This window comes from Suncus etruscus, chromosome 11 (genome assembly GCF_024139225.1).
Source record: "Suncus etruscus isolate mSunEtr1 chromosome 11, mSunEtr1.pri.cur, whole genome shotgun sequence".
Taxonomy (NCBI): domain Eukaryota; kingdom Metazoa; phylum Chordata; class Mammalia; order Eulipotyphla; family Soricidae; genus Suncus; species Suncus etruscus.
The window spans coordinates 32,170,746-32,191,765 of record NC_064858.1 but is presented as its reverse complement, the minus strand read 5'-3'; the positions used below and the strand labels follow the sequence as shown (position 1 = coordinate 32,191,765).

At 39.5% G+C, this 21,020-nt stretch overlaps 1 protein-coding gene across 2 annotated transcripts; it reads left to right on the top strand.

Moving 5' to 3' along the window:
• Window positions 1-233: 233 nt before the first annotated feature.
• Window positions 234-19,021, top strand: STRAP (serine/threonine kinase receptor associated protein). Of its 2 annotated transcripts, none has more exons than XM_049783700.1 (10): window positions 234-673; window positions 1,376-1,511; window positions 7,737-7,818; window positions 8,780-8,852; window positions 12,651-12,747; window positions 13,271-13,408; window positions 14,747-14,883; window positions 16,312-16,461; window positions 17,014-17,079; window positions 18,447-19,021. In XM_049783700.1, the coding sequence occupies exons 1-10, from the start codon at window positions 562-564 to the stop codon at window positions 18,506-18,508; spliced, it is 1,053 nt and encodes a 350-aa protein (XP_049639657.1). In that variant the 5' UTR covers window positions 234-561; the 3' UTR covers window positions 18,509-19,021. The 2 variants fall into 2 exon arrangements, with proteins under 2 accessions (XP_049639657.1, XP_049639656.1); XM_049783699.1 differs by having other exon boundaries at window positions 18,444-19,021.
• Window positions 19,022-21,020: the final 1,999 nt, after the last annotated feature.

Genomic DNA, 21,020 nt, shown 5'->3' with positions numbered 1-21,020 from the left:
AACCAAACAAAAACAAAAACAAAATAATAGAAAAGAACACCAGGGGTAAGACCATCGCTCCTTAAGCACAGCGCCGGGAGAGTCATGTGACCTAAGTGGGCGGAGCCCGCGCCTGCGCACTGCGTCCCCCTTGGGTTTTTTTTTTTTTCCCTCCCCTCTCCCGCCCGTCCCCCGTGAACCCGCCTTCCCCGCCACGCTCGACGTCACTTCCGCCGCGCGGCGCGCGTCAGCGTGTCGTCACGTCCGGCCGGTACCGGTGTGGACGGTGCGGGTCGTGGCAGCCGGTTTTCCGGTTCTCCCCCTTTCCCCTACTCTCCTCCCTCCCTCCTTCCCTCTCCCTCGCCGTCGGTTCCCCGACCCACCACCCACCCTGAGCCCTCACACCCTTTTCCTACCTTCGGGGCGCCCATCCCGGCTCCGGCTCGGCCTCTCGCTTCTGCTTCCCCGGCCCCAAGTGTTGCCAAGTGTCGGGGCGGCGGCCTCGAGGCGGGAGGGGAAAAAAAACAACAACAAAAAAGACGAGACGACCCTAAGCTGCTCTTTGCCTTTGCCGTCGCCGCCATGGCCATGAGACAGACGCCGCTCACCTGCTCCGGCCACACGCGGCCCGTGGTGGATCTGGCCTTCAGCGGCATCACGCCCTACGGCTATTTCTTAATCAGCGCCTGCAAAGGTGAAATGGGGACGGGGCCTGGGCTGGGGGGACGGGTGGTTGCGATGGGGGGGATAGGAGAGTACCAGCTTGGTACCCCACCCCATTATTTTTTCTTTCTCTGCAGTTTTTTTTTTGGGGGGGGATGGTTAGGATCTGATGCTTGCCCAGACACGGCCGTCCTCCCCCCAGGCCCTCCCTGCAAGATTTTTTTTTCCTAGGGTTGGAAAAAGGAAAAAATAAAATAGGCCCAGGTTGAGTCATCATCTTTATTTTTTTCCTCCCTCCCCCCCAAAAAAAAACTCATTGGGTAGAATTCATCCCCACTTAATTTAAAATAAAGTCCTCCCTTTCCTCCCCCCCTCCTCTGCAAGTGGAGGCTGAAGCTTACTTAACACGTTTTGTTTTGTTTTGTTTTGTTTTGTACCCAAAACAGCAGTGAATTCACTCGCCCTCATTGTTTTCACGCTGGTCAAATTTGATTCATTTTTTTTTAAGTCGTGGCAGCCTTATTTAAAAGGCTGCACAGACAGACAGATGTTCCTGGATGATCTCTGAAAGTGGAGCTGGCCAGACACTTGGAGGTTGTTCATTCCAAGTGATACCTTATTTATTTATTTATTTACTTATTTATTTATTTACTTACTTACTTATTTATTTTTTGCATCTTAAGAGGTCTGTGATGTAAACTTGTAAATCACTGTGTCATTTTGATTGCTCTAGATGGGAAACCGATGCTACGCCAGGGAGATACAGGAGACTGGATCGGAACGTTTCTGGGGCACAAAGGTGCAGTTTGGGGTGCCACATTGAACAAGGATGCCACGAAAGCAGCTACGGCAGCTGCAGACTTCACCGCGTAAGTGTGGCCTTTAGGCCAAAGAGAGGGGGTGTTTAGTGGGTTTTATTCTGATCTTTCAAACTTAAGTCTCGGGGGCTCCTGAAGGTCTGACATCTTGCTTGCCATAGCAAACCTGTGATGTTTTGGATGGCATGCACAGTTCCTACCTGCTCTCCTCTGCTGTATTTGGAGTGCACAAAATTCTTAGAGCTTGTAAGGACTTTACTTCTTGGGCCACCCCTGCCCCCTAATGCATCTGATTTATTAATGGATGCTTCAGGTAGAGTGTTAATGGCTCCCATTATCCACATGTGCTTTCTTCTGGAGCATCTTCCCAAGAGCTAGACCTCATCTCTAGACAAGCTTAAACTCTGGATCCCAAACTTCTTAGGTATTCAAATTTTTTGGAATGTGGGTGCTGGAGAAATGTATAACTGGTAGGGTGCTTGCCGTGCCTCATATGATTCCCTAAGAACTGCCAAAAGTGTTTTCAGAGTGCAAAGACAGGAGTAACTCCTATGCACTGGTGTGGCCCAAAACAAAGAAGAGAAAATCTGATTTGTTGTTTTTCTTACATTCAGTTGATCTTTTATTTTTTTGATTCCACCAGTAGAATATCTCCTGATGACAAAGGTTTTTATTTTTCAGCCATTGCTTTAGTTCATCCCCCTAACTACTTGATTTTTTATTTTTCTTCTTCAGTCTGTTCAACTTTTATAGTTCTCCTACAACTGTCTCCATACAAACAAATTTTATTCACTTTTCTGCCTTGTGACTACTGTTTTAGTGATTGGGCCTTGAGTGTAGGCTAGAATAACCTAGTGAGCTCTTAATATATTAAAAATAGAGATACCAGTAATTCTGACTTTATTAGTTTGGGGATAGAGTACTTAATAGTTTTCTAGTTTGTTTGCAATACTCTGCAATGCTTAGGGCCTGTTGCTAGCAATGCCAATGAGTAAAGGGATCATGTGCTGAGATCAGGCAAGCCTGGGCCTCCTGCCATGTAGGGCTGGCTCCTTAATCCATTGAGCACACTGGCCCCAATAGCAGTTTTGTTTTTTAAACTGCTGCTCCAAGTTCAGGTTTGATTTGAAGCCTTAAAATCAATGGCTAAAAGGCAAAGTTTCAGTTGTTGGTACTTCAGAAGTACTTCTCAGGACTGCTTCCTCGTCCATCATCAGCATCTTTCTGCTGAGCTCTCTGAGCTGCTGTGGTCCTGAGACTGATCTGCTTATTTTCAAAATTCACCTGTCCTCATTGATTTTTTTTTTTATTTTTGTGCATTATATGATCTTGGAGTCCCTGGTTTCTAAGTATATTTCTGACTTAGTACACAGTACTGTTGAAATTAATGTAGGCAGTGTCAAGATTTTATACAAATAGACATGGTTAAACTGAAGTACCTGGAAAATTAAAGTGGCCTTGTTTCCCCCCTCCCCCTCATATTTTGTTGAGGGCTCACTCTTTGCTGGGCTTGGGGTGCTGGGGATAGAACCCAGTCAGCTATGTACAGGGCAAGCACCCTACGTGCTGTACTATCTTGGTTATTTTTAACATTTGTTGGGCTCTTTTATTTTATTTAATTAATTAATTTATTTATTTATGTTGGATTTTTGGTCCACACTCAGTGAATGCTCAGGGGTTATTCCTGGCTATGCACTCAGAAATCACTCCTGGATTGGGGGACCATATGGGACGTAGGGGGATTGAACTGAGGTCCATCCGTCCTGGGTCAGCTGCGTGCAAGGCAAATGCCCTACCACTGCACCATCACTCCTGCCCCTCTTTTTTTAAATAGTTTTATACTAAAAAGAATTTGAATAGTATTGTTCCCTTAAGCATATTAAAGATAATTATCAAACAGTGAAGGCAGATTGTGGTGGATGCATGCATTTAAGTTATCAGGGAGATGACATACACATTTAGATGGGACAGAATTTGAGGTGGTCTGAGACCTGTTTAAAGAGTTGAATCTTGTTTTAAACTTTGGCTCTGGGCAATGACTATATTATAACCTGTACAAGGCTTTGAACTCCCATGGTTGTATGTATCAAGATAAAAGTAAGAAACTGGTTTATTGCATCTTTATTACTGGGGCCAGAGAGAGAGAAGCACTGCACAGTAAATGGTTTAGTAGGACCAGGCTTGATCCCAGTACCACCTTGTCCCTTCAAAAACCCAGCACAGCAGTGAGTGATCCTTACTCCCAGCACAGAACATGGAGTAGTTCCCAAGCACCATCATTGGGTGTGGCCCAAAACAAAACCAAAAAATAAACCATAATTGTCAAGCAGTAAGTTGCTTTAGATATTAGCATGCCTGCTTATACTGTTTCAGAGGTGCTTTGATGATTAATTATGGGAGGTGAGAAATCAGCAAAAGTGATGTTGGAGAGGAGACTTACTAGTGCTGTAAATTGAAGGTGTTAGTCCCTTTGTGCTCATACTGTCCCCTGCAGGCATTTTCATAGTGCTCACCAGTGCTGTGTCCTCCTGTGTCTGGAGGCTGTCTTGGATATTAGTGATCTTTTTTGCCAAATATTAAAGATGGATGAACTGAAAATTCTTAAAAAATGATGTCAGATATTCAGCAGTTTAGCTTTTTTGTCGCCTACAAAGTTGTCTAGGGGAACCAGTAAGCAACTACTATTCATTACCAATTGAACAGGCCCTCCCCAACAGTTCTTAGGGTCACCAGGGAGACAGTAGCTGTGTTGTAGGGACTACTTAGTGAGCTAAAACTTGGGAGGCTAATACAAGGCGTGTCTTTAGCCTTTTTTGCTTTTTTCCAAATTTATTAAGCATCAACAATAGTTGGGCCTGGTTCTAAGGATGAAAAATTAGTAGCAAGGTGTCCAGGGGAATGTGCCACTCCTGATGCCATCTACTTTTCAACTCAGTATTGGGGACTGAGAAGTACTGGGAATGGAAGCCCACTTCCTATATACAAAGCAAGTATGTTGTTTGGGCCATACCCAGAAATGCTCAGGGGTAACTGACTCCTGATTCGGCATTCAAGATTTACTCCTGGCAGCACTCAGAGACCATATGGGCTGCTGGGAATGGAACTGGGGTCAGCCATGTGAAAGGCAAGCACTATTGCTCAGGCCCCTATAGAGAAATTAAATATAATTAAGTTACAAACAACCAAATTTCATACTCTACAAACTTTAGCATTAAAGGAAATTAGCTTTGACTTTGCAATTTTGTTAACCTTAATTGTGTGTTACCTAGCCCTGTCTGCTAATTACTTTGTGTCCTGCTTGATGGTCTTGCTTCAGTCTGTAGGAAACCTGTGCAGAGCTGTCGGGAATGAATACAGTCTGTAAAGTCTGTGTAGCCACTCCGTCCAGTTGACCAGGCTGTAATGGTGCCTTTAGGAAAAGATAGGACCTTAGGTAGAAGTCAGCTGAGTGATAATTATTATGAAATGGAGAGAGAAAAAGCATGCGACAAAGCTACTGTTAATGCTTAAGAGAATCTTGAAAAAGAGTGGTCAGGATTTTATCTTTCATCTAGCGTAAAAGTTGTCTTTGGGTCATTGACAGAGCTCGCATCACCAAAAGGGGACCCACCTTGAAGGCATGCCCTCTGGGTAAGAGCTCACTGTTATTTTTGTGCTTAGCATTTCATAATTTAGAATTTGTTTTCAAATGATACTAAGCATAAACTCTGGAACTGGGTTGTACTTGAATTCTGACTCCAGTGTTTAATAGCTCTATGAGGTTGGAAACTTTAGCTTCCCTTATTCATGTACATAAAAGTGAGATAGTATTAGTGAGTATGACAGTTGATAGTGAGATGGTGGGTGTTAATATGTTTTTATAATATTGCCTAAAATCTAATTGCCTGTTACTTAAGGGCTCCCTATATCAGGTTGATGGTTATAGCCACCACTTTTTTGCTCTACTACTACTATAAATGCAGTATGGCTATATGTGGTTTTATAGGAAACCTGTTTTCTCTCTTTTCTGTATTTTAATGTTTCATATATGAAAATATTTTTTTTTTTTTTTTTTTGTGCCGCATCTGGTGGCTCTCGGGTTACCCCTGGCTCTCCTGTGCTCAGAAATCACTCCTGGCAGGCTCTGGGGACCATATGGGATGCTGGGTTGGTCCCTGGTTGGCTGCTTACAAGGCTGCAAATGCCCTACCTGCTCCAGCCCCAGTAAATGATTTTTTTTATCAGAAATATTTGTTATGATATAGAATAGGTTGCTTCTGTTTCTTGTGGCTCTGTTTAGTAGAGCAGGTTTGTGGGTGAGTCTACAATATAACTAAAAATACAGTGTGAAGGGCACTTGTTTTGCATGCTGCTGACCTGGCTTCTTTCCCTGGCAACGTATATGGTCCCCTAAGCACATGGGATGATGTTGAGCACAGACAGAACCAGTAGTAAACCCTGAGCACCACTGGGTGTGTAAAAAATAGTTATAAAAAAAAAACCTGGACAATTTAGTCAGACAGTGTCTTTTCCTAAAAACAGTTCTCTTTGAGTTCATGCCACTGATTTACCATTACTTCCTCTTATTCTCTTATCACCCTTCACTTCCTACATCGTTTTTGCCCGATTCATCATCAATCAGGAGAGTCTGCCTAAATGTCTAGAAACAGAAATGGGTGCTATCTGTGTTTTAGAGTATATTTATATAGATCTGGTGTTGGGCTCAGGTATCTCAGTAGTAAAGCACACTGTCTATTTTCTTTTTTGTAAGATCCAATAGAAAGATCGAGTTATCTTTGCATAAGGTTCTTAGTCAAAAATGAACTTACTTTGGCCAATGTCTTAGAATAGGGGAATTTCTGTCCTAAGATAAATCATTTTTTCTCAACATCTAAAGAAGTTTCACTGCCACTGCTTTGGAACTTTTCAGAATATCAAAGAGAGTCAAACAGGTAGCACTGGTTGTTAGTCTATTTGAAAGATGAACTGGGAATATAATAGTTGACAGTTTTTTGGGGAGATGAAATGCTGTGGTAGGAGTGACCCAATGTGACCAATGCCTCACTGGCCTGATTAGACTCCTTTACCTAGCTACTTAATAGGAGAATCTAAAACCTTTTGATGATTCCAGATACTTTTTAGGTCTCAGGTATTTTTATGATACTTAACTGGGAATAATGAAAATAGGCCAAGTACAACTGGTAAGAATATGATTTATAGGGCATATCCAGCTTCAGCTTCAGTAGGTTTGTCTTGTGTTTTGGCCACACCTGGCTAGGCTCAGGGCTTACTACTGTGCTTAGAGATCAGTTCCTGCGTACTGGGGGAATCATATAGTGTGCTGGGAATGAACCCAGGTTAGCCACATGTATAACAAGCTCCTTAGCTCTTGTACTCTTTCTCGCTCAGTTTCAGTAGGTTTTTAAGTAGGAGAAAAGAGCAACAAAGTGCTGACCTCTCTATATGGGCCTGCTCTGGTCACTCCAGTTGTTTCCTCCTCCCTGGGTCAGAATCTAAGATTTTAAGGAGTTTGAGGAAGATTGTTAGATTGGATGTACTTGAAGTTAGTTATTCAGAGGGCATGAGCAAGTTCCTTTGAGGCTTGACATCATGTGAATAATTAGGAAAGAAATTTCCAGTCTATTACCACCTGTCACGCAGCTGTGTAGAATCCAAAATTGTGTGAACTCTTAGCACTGATTTCCCCATGATTGGGAGTAAGGATACAGAAAATGAAGGCAAAGAAAATTAGGCAGTCATCAGAGGAAGCTAAGTTCTGTGAAGGAACTGAAAGGTCTAGTTGATGGAAGCGAGGTAGATGGATTTGTTGACAAGATAGCATTTGAAAGGCTCCTGAGGCTGAGTGGAACCTGGATAGCCGAAATTGCAAAGCACAGACTAAAAGCTTCCATGTTTTTTTACCTACCTGAAAGAAGAGAATAGAGAAAATGTTGGAGAAGTTAAATTAAATTTGTTTTAAATACCTGTTACAGTCTAGCTAAAGGGTATTATGACTACCAACTATAAAACAAGGAAGGATGGGTGGGAGGTATCTGCATTAATTCACCAAGCTTTCTATTATCAACTTTGTCAGTTTGTCAGAGAGAAATTTCTTTTCACATAGACTCAGTTTATCAAATCTAGTGTTAGACTACATTTAGAGATAATGAAGAATTAGAGATGATGGAGATTTATAATGTACTTATGTGGCATTTCTGTAACATTTCACATATTTATTTGATAACTGATCATAAAAATTGTATTGTATTCTCTCCTAACTTTACTTTTTACTTTTAGGAAAGTGTGGGATGCTGTTTCAGGAGACGAGCTGATGACTCTTGCTCATAAACACATTGTCAAGTCTGTGGATTTCACACAGGTATCAAAACCTAGACTTTCTTTTAAGAAGTTTATTGCAGTTATGGGGAAATATTCCACTTATATTGTCATATTTGATTATCCGATTGAAGTATTTGTTGTTTTTTTTTTTTTGGAGGAGTTTTTTTTTTTTTTTTTTGATTTGTTTTGTTTTTTGGGGTGTTTGGGTCATACCCGGTGGTGCTTGTGATTATGTTTGGCTCTGCACTTAGAAATAGCTCCTGGAAGGCTTGGGGGACATATCGGATGCCAGGGATTGAATCCAGGTCTGTCCCAGGTCAGCCACGTGCAGGCAAATGCCCTACCGCTGTGCTATTGTTCTGGTCCTACAAAAAGTTGTTTTTTTGTTTTTTTGTTTTTTTTTGTTTTTTTTTGTTTTTTGTTTTTGTTTTTTTTGGGCCACACCTGGCGGTGCTCAGGGGTTACTTCTGGCTGTCTGCTCAGAAATAGCTCCTGGCAGGCACGGGGGGGGGGGGGGGGGGGGACCATATGGGACACCGGGATTCGAACCAACCACCTTTGGTCCTGGATTGGCTGCTTGCAAGGCAAACTCCGCTGTGCTATCTCTTTGGGCCCACAATGAAGTTTTTTCCCCCTGAGGGTTAAAACCCTTTAAAAAGTATCTTAGGAGTCTTGTTTCACTCTTCTAACAATAGTTGTACATCTGGAAGTTCAATATAATGTTTTCTATCTACTTGCAGAAAGGATAGAATAACTTTGAGATTTGAGGGAGGGGGACACAAAAGGGAATGGGGTAATCTGGTAGAGGGTTGGGATATATTTGCATTGGGAAGTTTGAATGACCTTCCTTGGCAATTATGAGAAGGTAGACTTCTTAGAAGTAATTGGGTTTACTTCTAAAGTAGTATATCTTTGTGATGTCTGTCTTCACTTGGTACTGAAGTAGCTTCAAAGCCGTATTTTTGAAGTGGCTAATGTGATAGCATTTTTACTCTTTTCAGGACAGTAACTACTTGCTAACAGCGGGACAGGATAAACTGTTACGTATCTATGACTTGAACAAACCTGAAGCTGGTAAGTGTCATTTATATGAGTTTGGATTTTATTTTCTTTAACTTATGTAGCTTTTTCTGGTTTTGATTTTCTGCTCAATGCTTAAAATCTGGAAAATAAAGATGGGTAGAAATTAAACATAATCAACCACCTGGTCTTCATTAATGTTAAGATCTTTTGATATTTGTTCACATTTTTTCAGGTTTTTTTCCCTCGATTAATTTTATCAATGATAATAAAAACCTTTTCCTATTACATTTGTATTTAAATTTCTAAATTTTTCTTTTTCTTTTGTTTTGTTGTGGTTTTTGGGTCACACCCAGCAGTACTCAGGGGTTATTCCTGGCTCCAGGCTCAGAAATTGCTCCTGGCAGGCACAGGGGACCATATGGGACGCCGGGATTCAAACCGATGACCTTCTCTCCGGCTCCTCTAAATTTTTCTTAATGGGAAGATCCTAGCCTTGGGTTGGGTCATACCCACCCTTGCTCATAGGGCTTCTCCTGGCTCTGCTCAGGGCTCACATGAACTCTTTGTGGTGCTTGGGGTTGAATCTGGGTTGATGGCAAACAATATAAGCCTCTTAATCCCCTGCACTCTGTTTGGTCTCATATTTAAATTGTAAAGGCATCTAAGAATGTTAGTACCTTTTAATAAATGGGACTGGGGAGATAGAACAGTGGTAGGGTTCTTGCCTTGCATGCAGCTAATTCAGGACAGACAGTGGTTCGAATTCCAGCATACCATATGGTCCCCTATGCCTACCAGGAGCAATTTTTGAGCACAGAGCAAGGATTTACCCCTGAGTGCCATCAGGTGTGATCCAAAAACCAAAAATAAATAAATGAAATTATTTATAGAAGCTGAATAAAGTGAATCCTTAGTATGTACACATATTCAGATTTTGTACTACATAACTATTAACTGTTGAAAATTTTTTGGAACATTGTAACAGTTTTTCATCTCAAATTATAGCATCTATTTGTTTGGCTTTTTTTGTTTGTTTTTTTTTCTGTATAAAAGACACAAGGTCAGTCATAATGGTGTTTATTCGGTACTGCTATGTTAATAGTATGTCAAACATAAGAAATAAAAATAGGCCCATTTGGAATTAGAGGATCACACACATGCACAACCAAACACTTTTCATGGGGGTGGGGAAGGTAGTGTGGAACATGTACAGTGTGGAGCCAGAAGTCCAATCCACAGCTACCAAACCCCAATCCTATGGTTTTAACTGGTGACAGAACATTACCTATGTACCTCAAATACACCATCTTATAAACCCTAGACTCATAAACAAGAAACACTGAATGGCCGGCCAGGTGCTGGTAACATTCTGATTTGTAATTCATCCAAACAATCTATCTGACAGTCTGAAAGAGATTGGCAGTATCACTATGGAGCCATTCTGCTAGTTAGCCTTCAACTATTGTATAGCACATGAGAAATAATTTATTAAATATTTATTTATTTTTTAGTTTTGGGACATACCTGGCAGCGCTCAGGGTTTACTCCTGGTTCTGTGCTCAGAAATTACTCCTGGCAGGCTCAGAGGATCATATGGGCTGCCAGGGATTGAACCCAGGTTGGCCCTGTGCAAGGCAAACACCCTACCCACTGCACAGAAAATATTTGTTAGGACAAAAAAGGAAAAGGAACATTGACAGTATTAACGTTTTTCCTCCAGCAAAGTATTAAAAGAAACTTAGAACTTACCTGTTTTTAGTAAATACTGACAACTTCTTCTTTGCAAATATAATAGAAAAAATGATTTCTATTAGACACATTTAAAAACTAAAATGCTTTTTAGTTTTGGGGTCACACCCAGCATAGCTCAGGGCTTATTCCTGGCTCTGTGCTCTAGGATCACTCTCGGCAGGCTTTGAGGCCCCTCTGGGTTGTCAGGGATCAAATCTGGGTCAGCTGCATACAAAGTCAATGCCCTGCCTATCGTGTGATTGCTCTGGCTCCCACAGTTAATTTTTTTGATGGTGAAGGAAAGGGAAATGTCATTTACTTTGAGTTCCCTCACTTTACAGAAGTTGTAAGAGAACTTTTCATTCCTAGTTCATATATTCAACTCTTTTTTTTTTTCATTGCAATGCATTTTGAATATCTACCACATTCATGATCACAAAATACATGTACTGATTATCCATAAATCAGTAGTACGCTTTAAGAGTTTTAGAAAGTCAGAGCCAAAAAAAAAAAAAAAAAAGAGCCACATTGAAATTAAATATATCTTCTCCAGTATCTTCTTTTTTAAAGAGTATTTTTGTTTTGTGGGGCCACACCCAGCAGTGCCTGGAAGGTACTCCCAGCTCTGTTGGGGGGGGGGCTGGGTGTTCACTCATGACAGTGCAAATATTTTTAAGGTGAGGAAACACTATATTTCCAGAATATTCTTCATTGGTACATAAGAGGGTTTTTTTTCCTCCTCTGAAAACTTTTTTTTTTTTTTAACCAAACAGCAACATATTCTGACCTCATTTAACCTGACCCAGCAAGGCAGATCAGAGCTTTGGTGGCAGTTTATGTTCCTTTACCTGCTTTCTCAGTATAGGTTGTTTAAAATGACTTTCCCACTGACCAGCAATAGGAATAATAATAATTAACTGATTTTTTGACTATTTTTGTCATTCACCATATTTGGTATGTTGATGCATGCATAGTTATTTTAATCTTATTATAATCTGGTGCTGAGGTATTGTAACTGTTGTCAGTTTTTTGTTTGTTTGAAGTAAAAACTGGTAATAAACTGAATAAGCAAGTATTGATGAAGGCATGTGGGGGTAAAGGATCAGAGAGAGAGAGTAACAAACTCAAGAAAGAGCATGGGCTTCTCCAAAAACAGCCCCAGTTAGCTATCTTGTCATCAAAGTATGAAGGCATGAAAGCACACATCTCAGGAGGGGAGATGGGGTCCACAGATGCTCGGCACCATGTATCCAGACAACACCTTTGTGCCAGCCACCTGTTTTTATGTAACAGGGCAGAAAGGCCTCAGAAGGTGAAATTCATCCCACCCACCCACCCCAAAAAAGAAAGAAAAATCCGTTTGCATAAAGTTTGAGTTGTGTATTGATGGCATTGTCTCTAGCATTTGCTATTGGTGGGAGAGAACTGTGGTGGTGGTTTCATTTTTTTTTTTTTTTTTAATTTTGTCTTTAAAATCTTGTGAAGGAGTAGTCTCCAGAGCCTGGATCCCCTCTCCTTTGTATGTATTATTTTCCATATAGGAATATTCTTGGGAGTTATTCCCTACCTCCCTGATCAGTTGCTACTTACTGTCAAGTATTTGGATGAGGGTCCCAAAAGTGGTAATTCTTGATACTTCATATGGGATGCTTTGTTACTGGATCTGGTTTTTTTTTTTTTTTTTTCAGTTATGCCTCATTTGTTATTTTATTTCTTCTTTTGAAGGCAAAAATTTTGCTTGGAGGTAGTCGTGTATTCGTTCTCGGCTACATTATAGATGGGTGTTTCCCAACCTTTCTCTGCTGTGGTTCTCTTCTGCCCTGTCCCCAAACCCTTCTGGTTGGCCTCCTAGTCTTGTGCTTTGGTGCTCTTAGACTATTCTGGGACCACTTACAGGGGTCATATGGGCTCAGGTTGAGAAACATTAAGAGATCATAGTTTATTATTTCCTTGTCATGCAGATATATTCCAATATAGGAAAGAATTTTCAAAGCAAGCATGGTTTGAAATGTGCTGATTTTGAAAAATTGCAGTCTAATTTAAATCTTATTTTTTCTTTTTTTTAAACATGTAAATGTTTTGATATTACTCATTTTAAATAAACTGTTTTGTCTTCAGAACCTAGGGAAATCAGTGGTCATACCTCTGGCATTAAAAAGGCTCTCTGGTGCAGTGAGGATAAACAGATCCTTTCAGCTGATGATAAAACTGTTCGGTGAGTAATTTTTGATTGTTTATAGAGTTCCAGAAATCTTTTTCCTCAGTGCTTTTGTTTTAAATTTACTTTACAAGAATTTCATGGGAAGAATTGTCTCTGAATATGAGGACTTTCTTTCTGCATAAGTCATATTTTTGTGCTGCTGTCAATGGATTTGTGAACAGAGCGCAGCAGTCACGGCATGTTAGAAAGTACTGACCCATCATAAATGGTGCCTTCATCTGGGTCTCTGAGCGCCTCTCTTTCTCTATGTTGGGGTGGAGAATTGGGTTTACTTAGAATCAGTCACACAAGTGACATCAACTCCTTAGACCAACATTGAAATTAATTTGTGTCATGGTAGGATAGTTTTGTTGACATCATGAGGAAATTGAGTTAAAGTTGGCCTCTTCAAACAAACTACATAATAATGCAATGTGTATGATTGTTTATACTGACTCATGTGCAGGCATGGTTATAATTTTTCACTTTTTTTTTAAAACTGAGTAAGTATCCCTCATTTTTTTTTTTTTTTTTGCAGCCTTTGGGATCATGCCACAATGACAGAAGTGAAATCTCTAAGTTTTAATATGTCTGTTAGCAGTATGGAATATATTCCTGAAGGAGAGATCTTGGTAATAACGTATGGAAGATCTATTGCTTTTCATAGTGCAGTAAGGTATGTTCACATATAATAGAGTTCATTTTCCTTTTTGACAAACAAGATCTGTGGTACTGGAAAGGTACTTTTAAGCAAATGTTGACCTCTGTGAAGGGAAATGCTTGTACTATCATTAATGCCTTTTTTAATATTTACTTTTTATTTACCTTAAAAAGCTTAATTCCTAATTATTTGGAAAATAAAGTTGTGAAATAAGTATTTTTAAAATGACTTACGATTTTCTTCCAAGTGTTACTAGACTGATATTCTAATGACTGTTTACTGTGGTGTGGTTTTTTTTTTTTATTATTATTGTATTGGGAAGACAGAAATGTGAATGAGCAATTAACAGTTAAAGGAGCACATAAGCTAGGAACTGGTAATCAGATTTTGTGGCATTTAGCCTTGCCAGAGACTGCTTTCTCAAAGCCCATCTTGTTAAGGGAAGTTGCTGACCTGCTGGATATTTGTATGTGATCCTGCATAGGGCATGATATGTTATAATATGAATAGGACTAAGCTCAGGATCTAGATTGTGGTCATGTTTTATATTGGAGGGTGACCTTTTAGGTAGGATTTCTAGGGTTGATCTGGAAAAGAGCCAGGTTCAAGATCAGTGATACCCGGTGAAGCTGCTGTCAATTTTTTTTTTTTTTTTTTTTGTTACTGTTTTGGAACCATACCTGTCACTTAGGGACTTATCTTGACTCAGGATTTTGGGATCTCTCTGGGTTGTGCTCAGGGAAACTGTTATAGATCAAACTTGGGCTGCCTGTATACAACACATGCATACTGCTCTTTGAGCTGTCTCCTGGCCCCATTATTTAGGGGAGGAGATCTGGGTGGGAGGAGCACCAAACCATACCCCGCAGTACTCAGGACTTAATCCTGACTCTATGCTCAGAGATCAGTCCTGGCAATGCAAGATTTATCTTACTGCAGAAGTTTATAAATTCTTAGCAAGTGAGACGAATTTTCAAATAATCCTTCATGTAACATTTTTTCTATTTACAAAAAAACTGTGCCAGGGGAAAAAAATCAAACAATATAAAAGTTAAACTCTATAGCAGAAATGTAAAAGTATTAGCTATATGGTTTTAATTGTTCAACGTAATCGTTTGAGGAAGACAGTGTTGCCCTTTATTAAAGCTTGTGTGCATGAGAATAAGTTATGATAAGTCATTATATTCTTGGCTTGTTTTGCTAATTTTATATACACTTTGTCTTGGATTTGTTGTTTAAAGATGTGCTTATGTTTAGCTAAATAATTCCTTGTCTTTTAGAATTTAGAAACAGTGTAAAGGTAACTAATTGTATTTTTATTCAAAACTTACAAATACATACATTTTTCTTCAGTTTGGACCCAATTAAATCTTTTGAAGCTCCTGCAACTATCAATTCTGCGTCACTTCATCCTGAGAAAGAATTTCTTGTTGCAGGTGGTGAAGATTTTAAACTGTATAAGTATGATTATAATAGTGGAGAAGAATTAGGTGAGTTCTCTTTTTTTCCCCTTAAAATGATAATCACTTTATCAAATGTAAGATCTCAGTACTTCAAGTCTCTGACATCTCTGTCCGTAAATCTGAGAGCAGTTTTTTTCAGCTAACTAAAGCTTGCTGCTTCCAGTTTACAAAGTAAAGAATTTTGATCCTCTAAGGCTAGAAATACAGTGTGGAGGGCCTTATTTAACTTAATTTTATTTCTGTCATGTTTTCCAAAATGGATACTACTACTGCATCCCCCAACACCCACCCTGGTGAAGGAGCTGGATCTTCCACCTCATGGTAGTAGAGTTGGATGCAATAGTGGTTTCATTAAAGAAGATAGATGTCTGGAGGAGCAGAGTAATTTTATGAAAAGAGGGTGTAGACCAAATCAATTGAGATCTGTGCCTGCTAGGAAAGGGAGTGGCAAAGTGTGACACAGCTCCATCTGGTGGTTCTCTACAGTCATCATAAGAATTAGGTCATCTACCACAGCTCTGGCATTGACTTACTCCAAAGAGTGCTCTCAACACCCAGACGACTCAGCAACAACCTGCTTGCAGGGCACATCGCTCCACACCTAATGGTGTGCTGAAACTAGAGGATGTTCCACATCAGCCTGACTTCGATGAAAGAAATGCATAGAATCCAGAATCTTTAAATATAGGAACCTGATACTAACAACAGCTAAAGTCTGAAAAAGTTTCACCGGAACACGGAGAATGACTCGGGTTGGATAGACTGGTATGCCTGGAGCCCAGAGTCGGTCTTATGCCAATAAACTTCTGGGGTGAGGCCTTCTTGTAATCAGGACAAGGATTTTTTTTTTTTTTCGTTTTCCCCATATTTTTCTGGGCCTATGCAAACAACGGCGATTGCCACTGTCACACCTTTACTATTGTATGTTTTTTTAACACTTATCCTTTAAAAAAAACAGTTTACTGAACTTAAAAACAAATAACTGTAGTAGAGTGCTTGCTTCGAATAAGGCAGGGGATGGGAAGGGGGGGCATTGGGAGGGGGGAATGTTACTTTGGTGAAGGGGGATATTCCGTTTGTGACTGTAACCCAACTATAATCAGGTTTTGTAATCATGGTGCTTAAATTAAAAAAAAAAAGAATTAGGTCATGGTAGATTGACTGTGGGTTCAGGTTATGGAAGTTAAGGTTCAACTGAGAAAGACTATAGATCTGCTTCCTCTAAATTTTACGAGGTTTTTCATTTTGTCTTTTTGCACCTTGAAAAGAGGTAATGTTAGAAGAAATTGCAGGCATAAGGCCACTTTCTGATGATTCTTTTTTATTAAAGTTCTAAATATTTATCCTTATGAATTTGACACTTTATCACTAATACAGTCTTCAAGGATCAACGTTTTGCCTCATGACTATTAATTCATAAATATTAAATTATGGAATGACATGTCCCTATTGCAGAATCCTACAAAGGGCACTTTGGTCCAATTCACTGTGTGAGATTCAGTCCTGATGGAGAGCTCTATGCCAGTGGTTCTGAAGATGGAACACTGAGACTCTGGCAGACTGTGGTCGGAAAGACATATGGCCTATGGAAATGTGTACTTCCTGGTAAGATTTCTTACTGAAAACAGTCGAGTAAAGCTTCATGATTTTGTGTCATTCTTAGATGACTATTTTATTCAATATTGTGCTTGTTGGTTTTAAATTATATGACGATTTAACTGGTTTCTCAACCTTTTCTACTTGTGACCGTCATCAAACTTCGTTTCCTTCCATGTTTTTCCCACTCTCCCCCTACTTCCACCCAGATTCCTCTTGGATATCTAGTATCTTGTTATGCACCCTCCTTTATACAATTTTTCCCTCTTGAGTCTCCATAGAATTACTTGGGATCAACACATCATATGATCTGTGATTCTCATGCGGTTGAGAAATACTGGTTCAAGTAGAGAAGCTCTTCATAAATTCTGTGTTTCTTTGCTTGCTTAAACTTTGTCATATAAATTATTCTGTTCCTTTTTTTTTTTCCGTTAGGGAATGGGCCTAGATCGAAAGTTGCTAGAGGCCAATTTAAAAACTTTAAATTGTGAACATAAAAGTAAATTGAAGAGCAGTGGCTACTTTCCTTATAATAATTACTCTTCACCTTTGTTTTCGTAGAAGAAGACAGTGGTGAGCTGGCCAAGCCAAAGATCAGTTTTCCGGAGACAGCGGAGGAGGAGCTAGGTAAATGTTAATGAATGAACTTTTATGGGGTTATGGGATTCAAAATTGAGGTGGTGTGTGGACTTAGCAAAGGAGTAACAGATTAATAATAAATATGCTTGAATAGTGGAAGGTTTAAGTTAAGAGTTATGTTTATATAATATTATTTAAATAAACCCTGCTTAGTGTAGGTATGGAGATGAGATGTGGTATGAACGAGATGTTTGTTTTTGGTTTTTTGCCTTTGATTCTGGGACTTGGATTCAGGGCCTCACATAGATGAGAGATGAGCTCTATAGCTAAGTGACAATTGCAGCATGATGTTGCTTATTATCTCAGAGCTTAGATTTAGGTGGCCTTTGTTAAAATAAAATTACAGTTGGGACCAGAGTGATAGCACAGCGATAGGGCGTTTGCCTCGCATGCAGCCAACTGAGGACGGACCCCAGTTTGATTCCCAGCATCCCATATGGTCCCTTGAACCTGCCAGGAGCTATTTCTGAGTGCAGAGCCAGGAGTAACCCCTGAGCAACGCTGGGTATGACCCCAAAACAAACAAAATTACAGTTATAATTATAGCTTAACATCAGTTAAGCTTTTTTTTTAATACCACGTATTCTGTTTTTGGTTGAATGGGGAGTTATATTCTGTGGTGCTAAAGACTTTCTCTGGCCTTGGCACTCAGGGATCACTTAGGTGGAATTCAGGGGACTATATGGAGTGCCAGGTGTTGAACCAGGGTTAGCTGTGTGCAAGGCAAGCACCCTACCTACTGTCAGGCTCCGTACAAAGTATTCTTTCCCAAACCTGGACTGACAGATTATAGTATGGTCTGATACATGGTTTGAAGTTGAATACATATAAAGATTGGGGGGGGGGAACAGAAAATCAAATATATAATTTTAGTTTTCGTTTGATAGCCAAAGTCATTGAAAATTATCTCAAAGCTTGGAGTAATAGTAAAGCTAGTAGTAGTGTGCTTGCTTTATATACAGCCAACCCTAGTTCCATTCCCAGCATTCCATATAGTCCCCCATCTCCTCCAGGAGTGATTCTCTGATCATAGAAGCAGGAGTAAATCCTGAGCATCACCCGGTATGTGCTCCACACTCCCCCACCACCAAAAAATAAACTTGGAAGATGGAAGAGAAGCTCCTTAGAGATTGTGTTTTCTGGTTTAGAAAGATTTGGGAAGGGGAGTGGGTGAAGTCATTGGCTCATCCTTGTTTTTTTTTCAGTGGCAGAGTGTAGACTCAAAGGCATTTTACTTTGCTCCTCTCACCAGCATGCTTAGAAGATTCACTTATTATTTTCATTACCTAGAAATGCTAGTTTGCTTTTTTCCCTTTATTAAGATATTTTTCATGACTTTTTCTTTCTAATAGTAGAAGAAATCACTTCAGAGAATTCAGATTCCATCTATAGTTCAACTCCTGAAGTGAAGGCCTGAGCATCAGGCATGTGCCACAGAGAACATACAACATATGGACTAAAACAAGCATCAGAGAAAAGCATCAGCCTTCCAGTATTACTCTCTGTTGAAGGCAACCCTGAGCAGTAAATAATGAGGAATATGAAGTGGCTCCAGTGCTGGAACTAACTTGGTATTACTGTAAGTGAAACCTCAAGAGCGCAGGATGAAGACAGGTGCAAGTTTTGCTCTTGAACTCCGGCGGCCTGTTGTCTTTTTAACGAATATGTGCGAGCCAACATCCCATTTCCCTTACAGATTAGATTTCTCCTAGCTGTTTATGTTACTATGAAGAAGAAAAATATATTGGCCTATTTTTCTGAATTTTTCCCTTAAAGGAGAAAGTTTTCTTTTTTCCATTTTTGCTTTAGTTGTAAAGAAGAGGAAATGTGATATGATAAAGTAAATGGTTTGATTTCTCTTTCATTGTACACTGCTTCCAAACACCTAATTGTTTTTAATTGTCCAAATAAATGTCTCTAAAACATTAAAGTAATGTTTGTTCCTTGGGAAATGAATCAGTTGTAACCACTGTTTCCTAAATTTTAAATTTTATTATGAATCAAGACTGAATTTGTAAGATGTGGCTGTCCTTTGCTAGGATTACAGCTGTCTTCCTGCAAAGTTGGATAGAAATGGTTGACCTGTGTTTTAAAAACCCTTCATAATAATTGTTTAAATGATGTGTTCTAGTGGAGAGGAAAATTTAAAACAGTTTTAAATGATCAGAAAGAAAAGTCTCATCACCTTCAAAATCTTACTAAAATTGAAAACTAATGCATGCATACTTTTGTGTGTATGCAGATAGTAGGAAAGATCTTATCAACACAGATAATTGTAGACCCACAATGAGGCCAACTGAGTTTGAATTTGTATTTTTTAACATGTAAAGGGAATATTAAACTCATAATTGGAAATACTTCATATTATTGAGTAGTGACTCTGCCAAGTTGATTTTTCTTCAGTTCATCTCTATAATGATCCTTAATAACCTCAAAGAAATGGCCAAGTAAATGGCAGTGTTTTGTGGCTCGTGGAAAACAGAAAGTTCTCTAGGCTAGGACCACCTTAGAAGCCAAGAGTAGTTACAGGAAGGTACCTGAAGACCCACATGGTGTCTCTTGGAGTGCTAATGTTTTATGTCAATCTGCTCCTTGCCTTGTTCTCTGCTTTGCAGCAACAATATTTTCAATGTAATTGAAATTGAAATTCCACTGCTCAGATTTTAATCAGTCTGACTTAAATAAAGTTGAATTTTACATGTACCACATTTGAATCATGAAATACTGAGTATGTTTATGAAACTTAAGAACTTAAAAGAATTTTTTTGGGGGGGTAGGTCTGGGGAATTTGGGTTGCACTGTCTGCTCTCCTTAGGGGTTTCTCATGCTCAGGGGATTTATGTGGTGCTGAGGATTGATCTGGGATTTGTTATGTGTAAAGTTAGTGTCTCATTCCCTATACTCTCTCTGGCCTGAGAGTTTCATGAATGAAGGTGACTATACATGCTTACCGTGGTGGCATGTTGTTTGTAATATAACTTTAAGTTGAAATTCAGACCATGAAATTTTGTTAATTACTCTCGTAACTAGAATGCTTGTGTTGGTCAGAGATTGGCCTAATAAGATCCTTTATAAACTCAAATTCTTGGTCTTCGACTTTTTTTAATTACTTCAGTTAAACACCATTGTTTATAAAGCTGTTCATAATTCAGTTTTTGGCATTCAGTGTTCCAACACCAGTCCCACCACCAGTGTGACATTCCCTCCATCATTGTCCTGTTTCCCTATCCAGCCCCCAACCCTGCCCTCTTGACAGGCACAAAAAATACTCTCTTTGTTTCTTGTTACAGCTAAATAGAAATGGAATTGCGAAAAAATATTTTAGGGAAAGAAAATCTGAAAATTGTCTCACTGTTTGCTGCTAATTGAGCATTCTGCTTTAGTTGAGCTTAGGCGACTTCTGTGCTACTTTCCCACAGAAGAATCTAATTTGGTGTGCTCCTTCTAGGGTGCCAGCATTGAGGAATATGGAGGTGTCCCTCCAGGAACTCCAGGATTTATTGAGCTAGCTGGACCCATGAACTTAATTCAGTGACAAGAGTACTTCCACTTTAAATGATGGTAACTGTGGGATGCAGGGTGGCTGCCTTGCACATAAACTATACTAGTCCTGTGGTCTGTCACATGAATTTTCTCACCAGTCCCAAAGTGGTTAGTTTAATTGTAGGTGCAAAATCTTATTACTATATGAAGTAATAAGAATTAGGACATGGATGTCTGGGATGGAGGTAGAGGAAGTTGAGGGCTTAGTTTTCCTCTTACACTTTGCAAATGGTAGAATCCTAGAATGAAATTTGATGTCAGCAAAAAGTTTAAAGACATGTCTACAACTTGTGCTTTGTTAAGTTTCCATATTTCTAAGGAAGTAGTTGCTTTACTATCCTCACCTTACTAAACCTATAATATTTAATAATTGTGTACTTGGTATT

Excerpts from the sequence above, each read along its gene's own strand:
- STRAP (XM_049783699.1), top strand. The coding sequence starts at position 562 with ATGGCCATGAGACAGACGCCGCTCACCTGCTCCGGCCACACGCGGCCC. Across the intron at positions 12,748-13,270 it reads GCTGATGATAAAACTGTTCG|CCTTTGGGATCATGCCACAA; the intron begins GTGAGTAATTTT and ends TTTTTTTTGCAG. Across the intron at positions 17,080-18,443 it reads GACAGCGGAGGAGGAGCTAG|TAGAAGAAATCACTTCAGAG; the intron begins GTAAATGTTAAT and ends TCTTTCTAATAG.